Here is a 17651-nt window from a genome sequence, read left to right as displayed (position 1 = left end):
GTTATATGTCATACATATTAACTGTTTTATCCTCAGTCATCAGCCAAATTTCTCACCGTGTGTCTCTTTTTTGTGAGTGGCCAGCAGCTCCGTCTGCACAGAGCCTGGCTTACTGCTGAAAAGGTACTCCTGTATTGTACAGCCATTTTCACCAACAGGCCCCCCCACATCAGACCCTTTGCCTGCTGAGTGTCTGACTATCCGTGGGACCAGCTTCATCTCTGGTTTTAAGGTCAGGCTGTTTACTTTGCACGAAAAATTTCTCAACTTAGACAAATTCTTAATTATTATTTTATATAGCTTTTATCCTTTTCACCTTCTGTGTCATTTACAGGTCTCTCGCTCACTATTTGCAGAAGAGCTCAGTGAAATGAGACCAATGTCTGGAAGTTTATTTATCAAGGAGGAACCTTGTGCATTTCTGTTCAGTGTCATTAATGTTATTTAGCTTCTTGCACTCCCTTTGGTGGTCTTCAGGAGTCCACAGAGGCCCCACCACCACACTGAGGTGAATCCCACAAAACATCTTCCTCTTCCTGGTCCCACACTATGGTCTATTGTGGGAAAGCTGCTCCAGATAGGGGACAGGGTTCATCTTTCTCTCCAATGATGTTTTGAAGATATATATATCAATGTGTCAAATATTTTAGACTAAAAAAATAATTTATGGTAAGAACACCCACAATTTACAAAATGCTAATATCTTACCTTCCACCCACAGTTGTCTTTATGTCCCAAAGCTCATAAAGTGAACCCTACTTAGAAAAAGAAAGCAATGACAGCACCTTTGACTGTTGGATCAGGCCCTGCATCACCACATGTGCAGGGGCCCTGGAGACCGAACCTCTCAGGCTGTAACGGGCTACAAACCTACTGCCTTTTACCAATAGTACTGAAAAATGAAAGACCAACTGTGCTTCACCCAGGAGGGAGCACCCATTAAGAAAATACATGCGAGAAATTTCTAAAGGATTTAAAACATATAATCATCTACAGCTTAAACTATGCAAAGACACAACATATGCCACTCAAAACGTCCATACTAAAAAATGATTGTACGCAATAGGCTACAGTTCAGATGTCCTCCTCTTCCACTGTCTGTCCTGACCTCAGCTTCATGATCACCTGTCAGAAAAAGAAATGTTTGTATTTACTTGACTGTGTGAATGTGGTTATCAAATTCATTTTATTTCAGTATTATTATAATGACAGGCACCTCTTTCAGCTGGGCAATCTCTTTACTGTCCACATTTCTCTGAGCATTGTTGGTTATGGCCTTCACTCTTGTTGCATAGCTGGAAGGTTCAGGTGTTATTTATGAGTTTGGGAGCAAACAGGTGAACTAAAAGAGTAATCTCTCTCTTTGTTTCTTACATCAGAGATGTCAGCGTCTCATCCAGGTTGCATTCTGAAGGAGAGACGTTAACAATCATGAGGGTTTTGGCATTGCCACCCAGGGAGTCCTGCATCACCTGAGGTGAGATGAAGTGCACAGGTCATATGTGGCTGAGATTCTCTCTGTTCATTGCTGTTATAAATTGCGCCTGAGGATTAATATAGCTGAATTCAGTCAAAATCCAAATATACTTTATGATTACCTGTGTCAGTTTGCTATTCCTGTATGGTACATGGGGAAGCTCAGCAGACAAGGCTGAGATCACATCACCGAGTGCACTCAGAGACTTGTTAATGGAGTTAGCTTCCTGCAGAGGAGAGGAGAGGAGAGGAGAGGAGAGGAGAGGAGAGGGGAGGAGAGGAGAGGAGAGGAGAGGAGAACCTAAGTAGGCCACTGAATACATTTGATACTTTTAACCATCAGCATTAAAAATGCTTGAACCTTGAGCTGATGGTCTTTGGCGCCAGTCTTGGCTGCTCTCTCACTGCCTGCTAGGTCCACGAGGCTCAGCTTCCCGGTGCTCACGCTTCCATTGGTCAGATTCCTGTTTTCCACCATGATTCCCACAATGAGATGGGAACGGGAACTCTCTACATTCATCTCTTGGGAAACATACACCACAAAACTGTTTGGCTCGAGTTCAGTATCTAAAAACGACACATTTGAAACAGTAGATGTGTCCTCCAAGGATTCTGATGATCTGTGTTCATCTATAAAACTATGTTGGTGATTCACAGTTGGCTGCTCTGCCAATCACCATCAGTTCACTAGTGTTGTACTGGAGCTGCTGGAACCCCCACACTGAGTCTAACTAGTATGATTAGTCTAAACCATTTAGCAGGGCTCTGGTTGAACTGGGTGGCCTGGCACAATATGGAGAACTCACTGGTGGCAGAGATGTGTCTGTTGGCGCAGGCCTGATGGAACAAAGCATAAAGCTCCTGGGCACTGGAAGCCTCCTTTGTCTCTGCTCCTTGGGCAAACACAACCCCCTTTCTATTCCTCTTGATCTCCACCCGCCTGGCCTGGGACTGGAGCTGCCCATGGGCCTCACTGGCCAGGCTGACAAGGAGGTCCTGCAGCCTGTCGTTGTATAGCTCCAGCATATAGGCTGAAACCTGGGGCAAGGACAAGAAGAAGGACAGGGACAGAGAGAAGGAAGGTCAAGTGAGAAAAGTAAAATCTTTTCAAGCAAAATCTAAAACCTTTGCTATATCCCAAATTAAATTTAAATCAACTGGTGATATACCTTGAAATCAAATTTGGTGCTGTTCTCCTGTATGATGTCAAATATGGCATTAAAAGATCTTGGTATGATCCCAGGGTGCTTCTGTTCTTTGTCCCCCACCATGGTGAAGGTCTTCCCTGATCCCGTCTGGCCATAAGCAAAGATACATACGTTGTACCCATCCAGAGCTGACTGGATCAGCCTGTGGGGAAGATGTTTTCTTAGCTGCTGTGCTGACAACATTAAAACATCAGTATGGCTGAAGTAACCGTACCTTTAGTTAGACTTAGCTGTTACGAATGTATGGTGTGTGTTAACATTTCTGAGTGTAGTGTATTGGTCCCTGATTAGGAAAAGAAACCCCCCTCACCTGCTGGTGTCTTGAAACAGGTCTTCCTGAGAGGCTTCAGCGCTGAACACCTTGTCAAACTGAAACTCCCTTGGTCCACGGGGGGTTTCCACAGTGACCGAGTAGTCATCTGCTTTATCCACAACGATGGCTCCGCCCTGCACAGCCTCGGTTCGAATTCGACAAAACACTCGGATTTTACCTATGGGAAAACAAGCACCAAGGACACGAACCATGAAAAACCTCAGGTCTAAACTAAAAAGGTACCATCACATGTGGTGGGACATTTCATACAGAAACATTTAATCCTAATACCTTTCGTATCCTCCACCATATTGTAATATTTCTTCCTCATTGTCCTCTCTGTAGTGTAGTTCTCAATTAAATTCTTGTTCTCTTCTTTCACTTGCTTCAGCTTGGGGAAAAATCATGGGAAATCAATGTAAACATTGTCACGTTGACTTCACCATGGTGAGCTATGTGATAGAAGACTAACCTGATCCTGCAGTAATAGCAGCTGCTGACCGACACTCTTCATTCGCTCTGTGGTGCATGTTGTCCCACACCCCAGCATGTCCTCCAGTTCAGAAACCGCATCACAGTCTGAGACACATGACACATGAAACCATTAATGCACTTGTGTTCTGTGGGATAAGTGCTGAATATAGTCTACCACTTACGGTCCATTATAGGTTGCAGGCAAAATATTAAGTGGATGTGAAATATGCATTTACCCTTTGTCACAGGGTTTTCTCCAGTTTTGATGGAGTCTAATGCGATTTGAGAGACCTCATACTGCCTCACTGTTTCTTTTAGCAAAGACAAACTTGATTCATCTGACCTAAAAAGTGGAAAACAATCAACATTTACTGTTGTATTAATTACAGAAAACAAAATAATTAAGGCAATGAGAGTTTGCTCCATTTGACGTTCCATTTTGATAATATGTTATTCCAACCGGGACACAGCCATCTAATATTGATTTTTGCATGATATCTAACCTTTCTTCATCAGTGGGCTTAGCCTCTTTGTCATTACTGTCTTCTGTGCCCTGTTGTAGACAATTCAGTTTTTCTCTGGCTTGGACCAGAGCAATTTGATTCTCTTCAATCATCTGGTCCAAAACAGCTCTGGTTTCAGTCACTGCACTGCAGATTGCATGAGCCTACAAAACAAAAAATTATTGTATGGTAGCAGTACAACAAAGTCATTTGGTGGTGTCTCAGAAAACATTGCTTTTATAATACATATAGTTTAATTGCTGACCAGGACCTTGTGTATGACAACAGGAAGCAGCACGCTGCAGGGTGGCTGAGGAATAAGAGGGACTGGGCTCCTCTCTGCCTCCAGCAACTCAGTAATCTCTCTCTCCCTTTGGTACAAATTTTCCTTTAGCTCCTGCAGACGGGCTTTAGCTCCCTCTAGAGGCAGACCTGATTCATTGCAAGGCTGAAAAAGAACCATAATAAAGAGTAACAAGAACATATTTATTATATTTGTTGGTTGCTTTGTTCAGTGTTCATAGTCTCAGATCATGCACCAATTTATGAGGAGCAGACAATCATGGTAACTAATTCAAACCCACCACAGTCTGTTGTTGATCCTTCTTCGCTGAGCTTTCACCTTCCTCTGCAGCTTCCTGCTTCTCATGTGATGAAATCATTAACATTTCTTGGATTTTCCCTACTTCCTGTCTGGCCATCTGTAGCTCCTGTAATGCTGTTTAGTGTCATGGGGCATTAGTAAAGCTGCTTTGTACAGGTTACAGTTGCATGTGCATTTAAATGCATGTATGCAGACTCACTGGAGGCCTGGTGGCTGTGCAGAATATCCAGCCTATTGGAGAACAATTCAAGCATTTTGCTCTAAAAAAAGAGACAGGAACAGATTGGCCTGATAACGGCACAATGACATAATACTGATTGTACTGAAATATGGCCACAAGGGGGCTCCCCAGTCTCAGACCCACCCAACCTTTTCTCTGTGCCACTGCTGGGCCTCCACCTCATGTCTCCTCCTCTCAGCTGCCTGCTCCTCCTGCAGCTGCTCATTCTGTGCTGTCAAGGCCTGCAGAAAGCAGAAGCAGGCAAGGAGGAAAATGCCTAAATGAATGTATAAAGCTGTTAAATGTTTCAACTATATGGTCAGGACATTGTGCACAAACATGAATAGAAGAGAGAAAAGGAGAGACATTTGAGTGCATTGTGTAACTTTATGACCGGAAAGAACAAAGTGTACCACAATAGAGCTCCAGGAGATGGAAGAACACAAGCCAAATAGTGAGATAATAAGAGTGAAAATAGGACAAGGAGTTGGCTGGGTTTGAAATTAAATCAAATGCATTTTTATACAGCCTAAAACTGTATAACTTACCTTAGTGGTCTTCACAGTGCATGATTGGAAAGAACTTCAGCAAGATCAACAGTGGATAGATTTCCTCTTTCAGGACAGACAGACATGCAGACAGGCATTGGATGTGGTGTGTACAGAAAAGAGCACATAATAGGTTCACAATGTGGCTGCATGGATGACAGTGATATAGATTTTAAACCTATATGAAAAATATGGTCCAGGACCGTGTTGGGCAATTTCTAGGTGCAGCTAACAGATAAATAGTGCTCCATGCAGGATGGGGCACCCAGGCTCTCCAGCACAGAGAGCCTGGGTGAAAGGAGAGGACAGGGAGGAGAAAACAGGGAGAGAGAGAGGCACACAGCTTGGATGCTTATGTGCTTGAGAGAACAACCAAAGGGAGATGCAGTGGTTTTTCTGAATGGTTACAGTAAATTTGCAGGCCAACATAGCCAACAAGGTTTGTTTATTAAGAGTGATACTATTTGCTATGCTATTTGCAGGTTAGTGACCATCATCTGTCTTTGAATCAAGGAGCAGGAAACTGAGTAAGAAATGCACCAAAGGAATATGGACTGGTTGATAAATGACACTGACTGCAACTTTCTTCTTCCAGACATCATTCTTCTTCTCCACCTTCTCCTGATACAGGTCCAGGATTTGGCGCAGAGTGTTCAACTTATTCTGGTAATGAAATCCGATCTTCTGCATTGTGCATTCCTGATAAAACATCATTTAAATTACTATTATGTTTTAGTGACAGACAGACAGACAGACAGACAGACAGACAGACAGACAGACAGACACACACACACACACACACACACACACACACCTGGTTCTCTCGTGCTGTGATCTGGAAGTTCTCCTTTAGCTCTTGCACCATTTCCAGGTGTCTTCTCTTCATTGCAACCATATCCTTGGCTATCTGTTATAGAGTGAATACAAACGCATAGAAGTTACACACATAAACTAGCATCCTGATACTGATCAAATGCCTTCCAGGGTCAATGTGCTACAGTAGAGCATCAGGGTGGCCATGTGAGTGTGAGCAAGTACTAAACAAAGTGTCTGACAGTGTCTTCATTGTGTGTCTAAATATCCTCTCACTGAACAAGTGGACTCTAAGTGTCTTTAAATCACATGCCTAAATATTTCGCTCTTTCATAAGAAGTGAGTTTGTTTTTTTCAGTATTTACTGTATTTTTAATGCTATAGAACAGATTATATCCTGAACATAAATAATGCACATTGCCGTGTGAGACAGTACTTTCCTGCTATAATGTTCATAGTTTACCTGAGTGATACAGTGTTCAGCCGACTCATATGGGATGTAGATTTTAACATTTTCTGACCGCTCAGCTTCGCTGTTATCTGACAGCTGAGATTCTGATGAGCCTGCAGAAATACCAAGCTCCATTCATTTCCAAGTAGTAACAATGATACTCAGCAGCACATTTGTCATCTTTCTTTCTTATATACACCTGCAGTATCATCTTCACCTCCCCACCACATCACCTCCAATTAGAATTTAGAATTTTGAGCCAATTGTTCAAGGTGAGTTTTGTAGGACAATCTACTGTCCAACCAAATTCATAGATATTTACAGTGTAAAGTCATAATGTGCCAGTTGTCTCTACATTCAGATCATAAATAGAGTGAGGAAAGGCAGTGATTGACTTTTGGGAAACACCCACATTTTGTCTTTTTGCACTTTAGAACAGGTTTAGCAGCAAGTTAAACAGGCAGGACAGCACGTCATTGAAGGCATCTTATAATCTAGAGACAGCCTGAAATAATATAAATAAAAAATTTGTAAATATTACTTTTGCTTAGAGCACATAAACACACAGTCAGCCTCTCCTCTCAAGCACAGCACCTTGGTTGACATCTTGTCCAGGGTGTTTCCTTCGATTGCCTCCAATCCAGCGTCTGAACGCAGCCCACCTCTTCATCCACAGAGTTTTGTGATGGACGACAGCTTGAACAATGAAGCAAGTGTTGGTGTAACATTGGAATCAGCTTTGGGAGTGGAATAATGAGCAAGGGAAAGAGGAAGAAAGAACAAAAAAAAAGCAAGCCCAACATAGATTCTTTGACTGGGTGTATTGCAGTGTTGTGAATATGCTGTTTTTAATAGAAAAAAAGAGAAAAATGTATCTTATCCAGCAATTCACAAATTATCAATAAACTGGAGAGTAGAACAAATACGCAGTTAAATAACCATAACACTGTACAGAAGAGCGCTCATAAATTACTCCTCAGCTGTGTGGATGTTTGCTGCTCACTCTCTAAATTGAAGAAAAGAAACTTTGATATAAAAATATAAAATTGGATATAGTCAAAATCCATTCTTTTAACATATTACCTTCAGTTTTTCAACAATGTTTATTTATAATATATTTATCATTAATTTATTAAAAATGTTAAGACATGGCTGAAACTGTTGCTAAAATAAAACACGTAGCCTTTAGTTAAATAGTTTTATTTATTTGATTTAAAACAGGTTTTCCATTTTAATTATTATAATGCATGACTAGGAGGCAATTTATTGTCTGTTTGCATGTTTATTCATGAGAAGACATTCAAAATGTAGGTAATGTTAGTCATTAATGTCAGTGGTTAAATGAACCGGGGAAGTAGCAATAATTAGTTCCTGTTTATTGTCAGGTTAATCTGTCAGTGGGGCCAGGTTTATTTCAAATGCATTTTATAACTGTCTTTGTCTCTGTCTCTTACATGCCTGCCCAACCTGCTCGCTCTTTGTTTCCTTACAGGAATGTGGGCGTGCCATCACAGTGTTACTTTTCTCCCAGAAACACCTTTTAGCAGAGAAACAAAAATGATGTCAAGAAATACAGGAAATAGGTTGGTAGACTAAAAAACAAACAAACAAACAAACAAACAAACAAACAATTCTGTTAACTGCTGTCTGAGCATGTTTGATTTTGGGGTTTATTTAGAGTTTAGGTTAGGTCAGATGACACATTGTAATAACAGGGTCATTTCGTAATTGTGGAAAGAATTATGAAATTACATCCTGTGCCTCAATGATTTCACGACTGCAGGTGTAGGAGTGAGTCTGGTGGTCTGACCTGTCGTGTTGTCCTCGTACTGGTCAAACTGTGTGTTGTGGACTGTTGGACATGGCTTCTCATTCTTGAGCTCTGGTACGCTTCCTGGTAAATCCTCCAGCACTTCCACTGCCACTGGGACCAGTCCAGGTCGTGAGGACACTCCAGGTTCCTCAGAGCATGTAGGCCTGTTATTTGTCTCCCAGGCAACTGAAAATAAAATTAACATTCAGATTATGTAAATGATGCTATGCAAAATATATAGACAGACAAAGAAATGAAGGATAGAAGACGATATTTATTCATGGCTTTGAAATAAAGACTAAAACTTGTGATACACACCATTTAAAACAAATGGAAGGTTGTAGGAGGAGGTGACAAAATAAAATGTTGCAAGAAAGGGCCACAGCAGAACAGGTATGCTTAATGTGAAGCAAACATCTGGACCTGAAGATGTTGGTTCTTATGAACATACATACATACATAATGAATGAAGGCATATTTTTACGCATCTCATAAGGGCCCGACACCTCTGCATGCAGGTTATTGCTGCTGCAGCTGGAGTGACAATTCTGCTGCAATTTAAAACAAGTGTGGATATAAAGTACTTGTCTGTTGCTGTGCGTGTATGCATATGTCTGTGTGTTTAAGCGGATCCAGTTTGCCTTCATACCAAGTACAGCTACCAGACTCTGCTAGGCATAATAGTCTTGTTTTTTTTGGTTTCTTTTTTTTTTGGCACACTGACTGCTCTGGTGCTTCACAACAGAGGCAACCAAACATCTAAAATATTTAAACCTTGTCTAACCTCACCAGTCTCCTTGCAACACAGTGATCACAGAGCAGAGCAGATTGCACTCTAACATACAATCTGATCTCTGACACACAAATGAACACAATAGTGTCACTGCTACCATGAAGATGAATACAATCCACTGCTAATGTGTAGGTACAGTAGGTGGGCAGAGGCATAGATTGGTTGTTTGTGTGTTTGACACTCACATTGCTTGCCTGCAGGAGCCACAGAGTGATGTCTCCCCACTTTCTTTCCCAGGAAGTTCAGTGAATAGGATCCATTCTCAGCTCCAGAAGATTTCCCATACATTGTGTATATATCTGTTTGTTACTGGTCACTACTGTTCCTGGGTTTGTGCTGTGGATCTGTCTAATATCTGCAGAAAGTTGGTTAAAAGTACTATATTTAATCTAATAAATATATGAGATAGAAAGTATTTTTTACTTACATGCACTTGAAAATTCAATTAATCCCAAATATATTTTAATCTGCATTATGAACTTTGATATGTGAACCTTTAGGAATGACTCAGTTTTCTGCATTACACTGAGATCACACAGTGTATTTTCACTCACAGTGATCTGATTTGTCTCTAACCTGTGAGTACAGACAAACACAAAGTACTTAAGCTAATAACAAATAAGGAATCATTATCTTACGTTTATTTATAGAACACACCTATTAAACATATTCCTAGGATGTGGGGTGTGAACGGCTGTCTGAAAGTCAATCCACAGCATCTCTATTGTGTTATGGTCTGGGCTTTGACTGAGTTCACATTACCAGATGCTTTTTGTGGATACCAAGTGCTCTTGTCTATCTTAAACTAATTCTAACCCAGGAATGGGTAACACATGTTCTTCAAGAGCTGGTAGATACCAATTCACTTTGTCCCCCCCCCCCTCCACCCTCATGTGAGGTGGTATCTTCCAACTTATGACTGATTGAACACACCTAGTTCAGGTAATCAGCAGTGGGTAGGGCAGTGATTGTTGGAAAACAAGCAGGACAGTGAGGAACATGGGCTGCCAGCCTCTGCTTTAACCACACCTCCAAATCGCTTTGTTTCCCCCAAACACCCTCACCTGAGATGGTATCTTCCAGCTTCTTATTGGCTCAACAAACCTGATCCAGGTACTTAGCAGTGGGTAGGGCAGGTATAGCTGGATAATAAGTACGGCAGTGGCGCTCAAAGAACATGGGTTGCCCAACCCGTTCTTTATGGTACAAACTACAGGAGAAACACATTTAGATCTGTCCTTTTTTTTAATGTACCTTTCAGTTCAACATTGCTATATACAATAACAACAAATATCACATCTCAGTGCTTCTACCAAAATTTGAATTTACTTAAAACTGACATTTATGCAATGTAAAATAAACATTGCTATGAAACTTGTGTAATCCACAAATATGATACATAATATAATAGGTATTAATCAGAAAACATTCACTTTCATGATGTAAAACATGACAAAACAAATAAAAATGACTTGATAAAAGTACTACCTGGTCTCAGAGCAGATCAGATCCCTGCAGTGTGATTCAGTGCAGTGCTGCTATGCAGCAGGATGAAGATGTGTTGATCCTGATAGCTAAGTGGAACCAAACTCTCCTAAAGTCTTTAAATATTAAACCTGCAGAGATGGAGTTTCACTGGGTACTGGCCTAAACCCCCCCACAGAGTCTGTTGGTAAAAAGATGCCCCAAATAGTCCTCAGGTTTCCCACATTGCATTTGTAACTGGATGCTATCTCATCATGGACACACATATGATTCATAGTTTCACACTCACTTTAGTTGGTCTCTCTTGATTGAATATGTTTACTCAGAGACCCCGCATGTACCTCAGGTTTTATGTTCAAGGTAAAAAACTGAAATAGGTCATCAACACCCAGATCAGATTGGTGCAGCTTTGTTGTGACTCTGTTTTATAGAAATATCTATCTATATCTACTACACAGCTGTGTTCATGTACCTTGTAGAGAAGAAGATATCAAACTAAGTCAGTTTCATTGCTGCTGCTGATTAAAGATACCTCCTTTCTTTTTGGAACATAGGAACACAGCCTGGCGTCTAAGACACTGAAAGGTCCAATCATGGTGCCACTTATGCCACTAATGAAAGTATCCCCTTGGCCCACCTTCTCTTCCCACAATCTGAAGTCTGTATGTAGAAAGTGTCACTTATGGTATGACCATTGAACACACACATATAGACCTATTGATCAAAACCGCTGCTGTAAATGTGCCGACCGTGTTAAAATAATGTCATCAATCAAAAGAACCATTATCCTGGCTGTTCATCTCAGCCGTGTGAAAGAGGTTTGTCAGCAGCAGGTAGGCAGGTCCTGATCATCACGTCATGACGTCAAGACAACATTCAACAGAAATTGAGAAACTCATTACCTCATCACACCAAAGGCAGACTCTTGAGTAATGTTAAGGTGGGCTTTGTTCAGGCACTCCCACAGGTACTGTAATGCTGAGGTGTACAGGAATGTAGATCATGGGTTCCCAGGATAAACACACTGTGGGTTGTGGATTCACTTGCTGAAGTTGTGTTCAAAGTAAACTCTTGATGATTGTTTTGCAAGAGAAGAGATAACAGCAGAAATATGAAAAGACACTACTCCTACTTCTCAGCAGGCAAATGAAACAGTAATACCATCAAATTATGGCCTATATAAAATATATAACCTGTGGAACTGGAGGAGCAGATGAAAACACATGCATGTGTCCATATTGACACAACACATATGGTTTTATATCAGAGAAATGCTTCACTAATCACATAACTAGAGGCATATGGGCCACAGAGAGTGTTCAGTCAGCCAAATTTCCAACATTTACTTGCAGAATTGTTATTGTTATATTGTTTAAACCTCTAAAAACAGAAGAAAAAAAAACATTCAACTGTAAAGCCAGAAAACTTAAAATGAAAATCACATAACCATAGCACAAACATATTACATCATATTTTATTAATGAATTAGGAGTATTACATTAAAACCGCTTAAGAAATAAATGATTAATCACACACTATGCTCCCTGCGACTTAGAAGAAGCCTATATTAGTGATTTTCGGTGAGATATTACGACCTAGCACGTGATCAGCAGATGTTTTTGATCAAGCAGCATGGCTGTTTTAAATCTGCTGGAGTTTTTTTTTTACGCACGGCTCCTTTGCGCTCTGCTGTGGCAGACTGCGGTTCAGTCCAATGGCAGCTGTGGAGGGGAGTATGGGCTGGGCCGGTTACTAGGTGGGGTTTATGAGAGTATAAATATACTCTCTGAGTCGCTACAACGCCACTGGAAATTCAGTCAGACTAATTCGTTTCCTTCAAAGTGACATGGTAAGTCATTTTTCTTAGATACTGGTATCAAATCTGTTCTTCAGCAGTTAGTTTGAGAGTTTGGTGTAGTTTGGTAATAGGTGTGATGACTTTAAATCTCCTCTTCAAGGTACTGATGCAACGTATGAAGGAGTGGCTGGAAAAAGAGCAGCGAGATTTTTGGGGTTTTTTACGCATCTGGTGAAATTAAATTGTGGCGCTGGTTTATTTGTGTAAAAAAAGTTGTTACTGAGTTTGAATAATAAAGTCAGGAAAGGAGACAATATCTGTGATCTAGCCTGCAATAAACTGTACATCGAAGTTGAGTGTGGGTGTGGCCGGGCAGGCCCCACACGCACACAAACCTACAATAAACAGAAAGAGGCTTGTGGATGGAAAGCAAACACATTTTCTTGCTGTGTCCTGCTGACACTTTTAGCAGATAAGAGCTTCACTTAAACAGGATCAATAAAAGAGTGATTATCTTCTCTGTGAAATACTATCTACAGTCTGTTCAGTGGACTCTGGGCCTCCACGCTCTCTCTAATCAGACTTACACTCCACTTTCTAAACATTACATGCTACATTAGGTACTCATTTTTGGATCACATCAATACTGACATCTTCTCTTTTGTCCTGTCCCCCTTCAGGCAGACTCCAGCACTCCCAAAATGTCTTTCATCCAATCCTTGTTGCAGCAGACGGTCTATCTGGGCATGCCAGATGACTCAGTAAGTAACTCTGGTTATGTTCCAGTTGCTAAGGCCAACAGCCCTGCTTTTCCCTTTTTTCTCTTCCTGTGGTATGCTGGGGTGGAAAATTTTATCAGGCAGAGTTTAGAGCGACAGAAACAGAAGTGTAGAGGTTGAGGGAAAAGAATGAATGAATGAGTGGGAATTTGAAGCTACATGGGCAAGGTAAAGTAGTGGAGCAGAAAGATAAGATGAGGTCTGTCATTAAAGTGAAAGGGAGACTGGACACTAAAGATTATATGCAATGAGAAAGGTGAGGAAGATGAGAAAGATTACCAAGTGTCGTGAGTGTGTGACTCATAGAAGCAGGAATTCCTGCCCCACCCTGTATGAGCTCTGCAAACAGAACAAAATGCTACTTCTCCTTTCCCTGGTTTGTTAAAGTGAAGGGAAAGTTGCATCCTATGTGATATCAGCATATGTCTCTGTCTGTCCTATCATTGTTGAGTTTAGACCATGTGTTGTGTTCAGGCGTTTTGAAGGGTACTGTTGTGGTCTTTGAAGGTGTGGAAGCATTTGGGCCAAGGACTGTCAAAGCAGTGCACATGGGGAGCATAAACCCTGTTGCAAGTGTGTTTTTATTGTCTTTAAGCTTCAGGACAGATGCCTACACCATGTCAACAATTGTTGTGTCTCTCAGGTCCAAAGGAATGAGGGAACCGTGACTCCTGCTCCCAATTTCAACCCCAATGGAGATGCAGGAGTCTTGGATAAGGCCATCAAGGCAAAAGGTGAACTTCAAATGCACATAGGGAGCAGAGGCATTAGAGATTGTGTGAACATGTTTTGGTTCTGCGAAATGTCTTTACTTCAAGTATGGAGCGTTGGCTTTGTGGCAAGAGCTGTAACACCCTCTGCTGGCCATCACACACCATTACTACAAGAGCCATTACTACATCTTTGGTAGTCTCACCTCACACTCTGTGGGCCCTCACACAAACACTATAAGGGACAAAATCTCCAGTGAACTCAGCACTTGTCTCTGTAATACAGATGCAGAATATTTTAGGTCATCTTTTTACTCAGTACCCTGTCATTTCTGCAGGTGTGGATGAGAACACCATCATTGAGGTTCTGGTGAAAAGGAGCAATGAGCAGAGACAGCAGATCAAAGCAGTTTACCAACAGGCCTCTGGGAAGGTAATGTGAACTACACAGAGATGTTCATAGCAAGAAGGTAGTTCACACTTCAGATATTGTTACAAAATTCACATGCATGCTCTGAAACACTATATCTACTAATCTGTTATTCCCACACAGCCTCTGGAAGCAGCGCTGAAACATGCTCTGAAGGGAGATCTGGAGGAGGTCGTACTGGCTCTGCTGAAAACACCAGCCCGGTACGATGCTGAGCAGCTGAAGCTGGCTATGAAGGTACACAAGACACAAAGTCCACATAAATTTATATGTAAATATATAAATTACTCTATAAACCAGGCACATGACTGTTGTGTGCTCACCATTGTTTATTTTGGTTGCCTAACGATGTCCACCCACTTCCACACATTCATGTATTGTTTTCCTAATGGGAGGGGAAAAGATGTGTTTTGTTTTGAATTGGACCAGTGAAGAATAAGTTGTCTTTGAACGTATCAACCTGTCATGCATCCCTGTCTCAGGGTCTGGGAACAGATGAGGACACCCTGATAGAGATTTTGGCTTCCCGAAACAACAGGGAGATCTTGGAGATTAAGAAGGTCTACAAGGAAGGTGCATGCCAACAAATTTTAAACATCATTTGTCAGTTTCATCAAGCTCATGTATGGAAATAGGACATGTGACATATCCTCTGAAACATGCTTATAAATATATGCTTCTAAAAATCACATGCTGAAACTCAGTTTTCTTATTTTCTAAGAATACAAGAAGGATCTGGAGGCTGACATCAGGTCGGACACCGGTGGAGACTTCAGGAATGCACTCCTTGCACTCTGCAAAGTACGTGTGTGTGTGTTATGTGTTTTTTGCCTTGTTGTATATGTGTGTTTCAATCAGTACTTTGTTGCAGATTTTCATGACATGTTTAGCACAGGAAACATGTTTAAACACATCACCAGGATGCTCTTAAGTTCTGAGGTAACATTACACTCCCCCACTGTAGCTCTGACATCAACAATGACTTCTCAAAAAAAACAAACCTTCTCCACTCCCTTGATACACACTCACATGGTAACACAACATGAGTTAACAACTGGACCATTTATATCTTGCATATATTATTCATTAGGCAATACTTAATATGCACAATTGCATAATTAGTCAAGCTTACACAGCAGTAAACATTTTGGTCTGAAAATAAGCTACATTGTCATACAGATGCCTGGATCACTTGCTCCCCGTCCTTCTACCATCTATTAAGTACTTACCAAATCAGATATATAATAAAAGTATCCAGTAATAATTCCTGAAACATTGTTACTCTGATTCTGGACCCACGTGTGTTGGATTCAATAAAATAAAGTTTCTCGGTCTCTGTTCATCACAGGCCAGCAGGACTGAAGGAGTTTCTGAGCAGTTGGTTGACAGCGATGCCAGGGCTCTGTACGAGGCTGGGGAGGCAAGGAAGGGCACTGACTGCTCTGTCTTCATTGAAATCCTCACCACCAGGAGTGCCGCTCATCTCCGTAAAGGTTAGCTGACTGTCCCTTTCAGGAATATTCCCAATGTTCCTATTTGGTCTAACACTTCTAAAGTCACACTTCCACTACTTTCTCTTCAGTGTTTGAAAGGTACTCAAAGTACAGCAAGGTGGATGTGGCCAAAGCTCTTGACCTGGAGTTGAAGGGAGACATTGAAAATTGCCTCACAGCAGTAGGTAAAGGCCAAAACCTCTGACTCTGCTACCTGACCATTCATCCAGTGATTTGTACACAGACTTAATTTAAACTTCAATTATTTTCTTTTAATAAATATAGTGAAGTGTGCTGGAAGCAAGCCTGCTTTCTTTGCTGAGAAGCTCTACTTGTCCATGAAGGTATGGTATTTAGAGTCTGCGTCACACAACATCTAATAAAAACATATGTGTGATACTCTGTGTGCTGTCCAAGGCCTTACATGATTGACGCATTTCTCCCCATCAGGGTAAAGGAACTCGCAAACAAATCCTGACCCGCATCATGGTGAGCCGCTCTGAAATTGACATGAAACTGATCAAGAATGAGTACAAGAAAAACTATGGGAAAATACTCTACCAGGATATTCTGGTGAGCAAACACTGAGCATTGATAATGACAATGTACCTAGTTAAAAGATTATTATTTTTTTCAGTTTTGTTTTGGTATACATATGACAATTCGCAAAACAAGAGCCAAGGGAAACTGATCGAAGGTTTAAGGTGTTGCTTGTTTTTCCTGCAGGATGATACTGCCGGAGACTATGAAAGGATTCTGCTTGCTCTCTGTGGGGGTGAAAACTAAAAGCCATTCAAATGGATCCAGCACCATATCTGACTGTGGAAAATCACCTATAATCTAATAACACATTATTGTTTCCTATGGCCTTGTGGACCTGACAACAATCTTTCTCTTTGTCAGTGTTGTTACATTTAGAAGATATTAACTGCAATGAGCAAAGATTAATAGTGAACCTGCACTGCTTCGGCAAATAATTTCTCTCTATGTTATTCCTTTCCTTACTTATATCCCAATAGTTTGCCCATGTCAACATGATCTATGACAGATTTAGCTGTACACAGTACTTATTGGTGCTTGAAAGGAAGCTGAAGTTAATAACCACCATGCAGCTGCAAACAGATGTACACAATATACAGCCTGATGTACACAGATTTCCATATGCCAATTGTATTCAGTAGTACATACTTGAAGGACATTCTTCAAATAAACTCAAACATTTTTTCTACGAAGGTCTCTTCGTGCCATCTCTGTTCTTTTAGCCTCATCTTATTTTACACTGTGATGCATGTCTAATACATATCAGACTAATATAATCCAGCCAACTATAAAGATAAAAATAGTTGTGGATAATGGAACATTTTTCACAAAATAACTAATGACTGCCAAGTATGCTAAATGGAAATTAGGGCTTGTGTGTCTGCTTCAAACAAACTTCTGTGCAAATTATATTGTAGCCCAGAGCAAATTAAAATACCTGGCACGTATGCAGAAAATTGACAAATTACAATATTCCCCATATTGGCACCCTGAAGAAAACAGAATAAATAAATCATTTTTTAAAATATGTAATTATATGTGCTTACTGATTTAAACCACTTAACTCTATAGAGACAGCAGTACATACATTATTCACTCTGTCCCAAAATGAATAGCTAAGGCAGACTGATGAACCAGCCACAATGAGTGGATAGGGATAACCATATAAGGGTTGTAAGAGTTGAGGGTTGCCAGTTTGAG

General features: G+C 40.9%; 2 protein-coding genes across 2 annotated transcripts; one reads left to right on the top strand and one right to left on the bottom strand.

Moving 5' to 3' along the window:
• Positions 1 to 685: 685 nt before the first annotated feature.
• On the bottom strand, positions 686 to 9504 carry kifl (kinesin family-like). Its single transcript, XM_026321086.1, has 21 exons — positions 9402 to 9504; positions 8421 to 8609; positions 6623 to 6723; positions 6161 to 6253; positions 5923 to 6045; positions 4948 to 5040; positions 4778 to 4838; positions 4559 to 4692; positions 4246 to 4422; positions 3975 to 4138; positions 3708 to 3814; positions 3470 to 3576; positions 3289 to 3388; positions 2995 to 3175; positions 2646 to 2826; positions 2283 to 2514; positions 1838 to 1998; positions 1599 to 1703; positions 1375 to 1472; positions 1217 to 1295; positions 686 to 1125 (listed from the first exon to the last, which is right to left on the bottom strand). Exons 1-21 carry the CDS (start codon positions 9502 to 9504, stop codon positions 1075 to 1077), a joined length of 2640 nt encoding a protein of 879 aa, XP_026176871.1. The 3' UTR covers positions 686 to 1074.
• A 2929-nt stretch (positions 9505 to 12433) lies between these two features.
• anxa1a (annexin A1a) lies at positions 12434 to 17139 on the top strand. The gene is made up of 12 exons (XM_026322429.1): positions 12434 to 12550; positions 13180 to 13260; positions 13922 to 14012; positions 14327 to 14421; positions 14542 to 14655; positions 14901 to 14991; positions 15140 to 15219; positions 15767 to 15911; positions 16001 to 16096; positions 16197 to 16255; positions 16362 to 16484; positions 16638 to 17139. The coding sequence occupies exons 1-12, from the start codon at positions 12548 to 12550 to the stop codon at positions 16695 to 16697; spliced, it is 1038 nt and encodes a 345-aa protein (XP_026178214.1). The 5' UTR covers positions 12434 to 12547; the 3' UTR covers positions 16698 to 17139.
• The last annotated feature ends 512 nt before the right edge of the window (positions 17140 to 17651 follow it).

This window comes from Mastacembelus armatus, chromosome 9, assembly GCF_900324485.2.
Source record: "Mastacembelus armatus chromosome 9, fMasArm1.2, whole genome shotgun sequence".
NCBI lineage: Eukaryota > Metazoa > Chordata > Actinopteri > Synbranchiformes > Mastacembelidae > Mastacembelus > Mastacembelus armatus.
The sequence above is the reverse complement of the archived record's forward strand: the minus strand, read 5'-3'. Positions and strand labels throughout refer to the sequence as shown.

Bases quoted from the DNA above. Each gene is read 5' to 3' on its own strand.
- kifl (XM_026321086.1), bottom strand. From the start codon at position 9,504: ATGTATGGGAAATCTTCTGGAGCTGAGAATGGATCCTATTCACTGAAC. The intron at 6,724-8,420 runs GTCAGACCACCA...GTATTTCTGCAG, and splicing joins GTACGAGGACAACACGACAG to GCTCATCAGAATCTCAGCTG. The intron at 1,126-1,216 runs GTGCCTGTCATT...TTTTTCTGACAG, and splicing joins AGATTGCCCAGCTGAAAGAG to GTGATCATGAAGCTGAGGTC.
- anxa1a (XM_026322429.1), top strand. The intron at 15,220-15,766 runs GTACGTGTGTGT...TGTTCATCACAG, and splicing joins CACTCCTTGCACTCTGCAAA to GCCAGCAGGACTGAAGGAGT. The intron at 16,485-16,637 runs GTGAGCAAACAC...TTTTTCCTGCAG, and splicing joins TACTCTACCAGGATATTCTG to GATGATACTGCCGGAGACTA.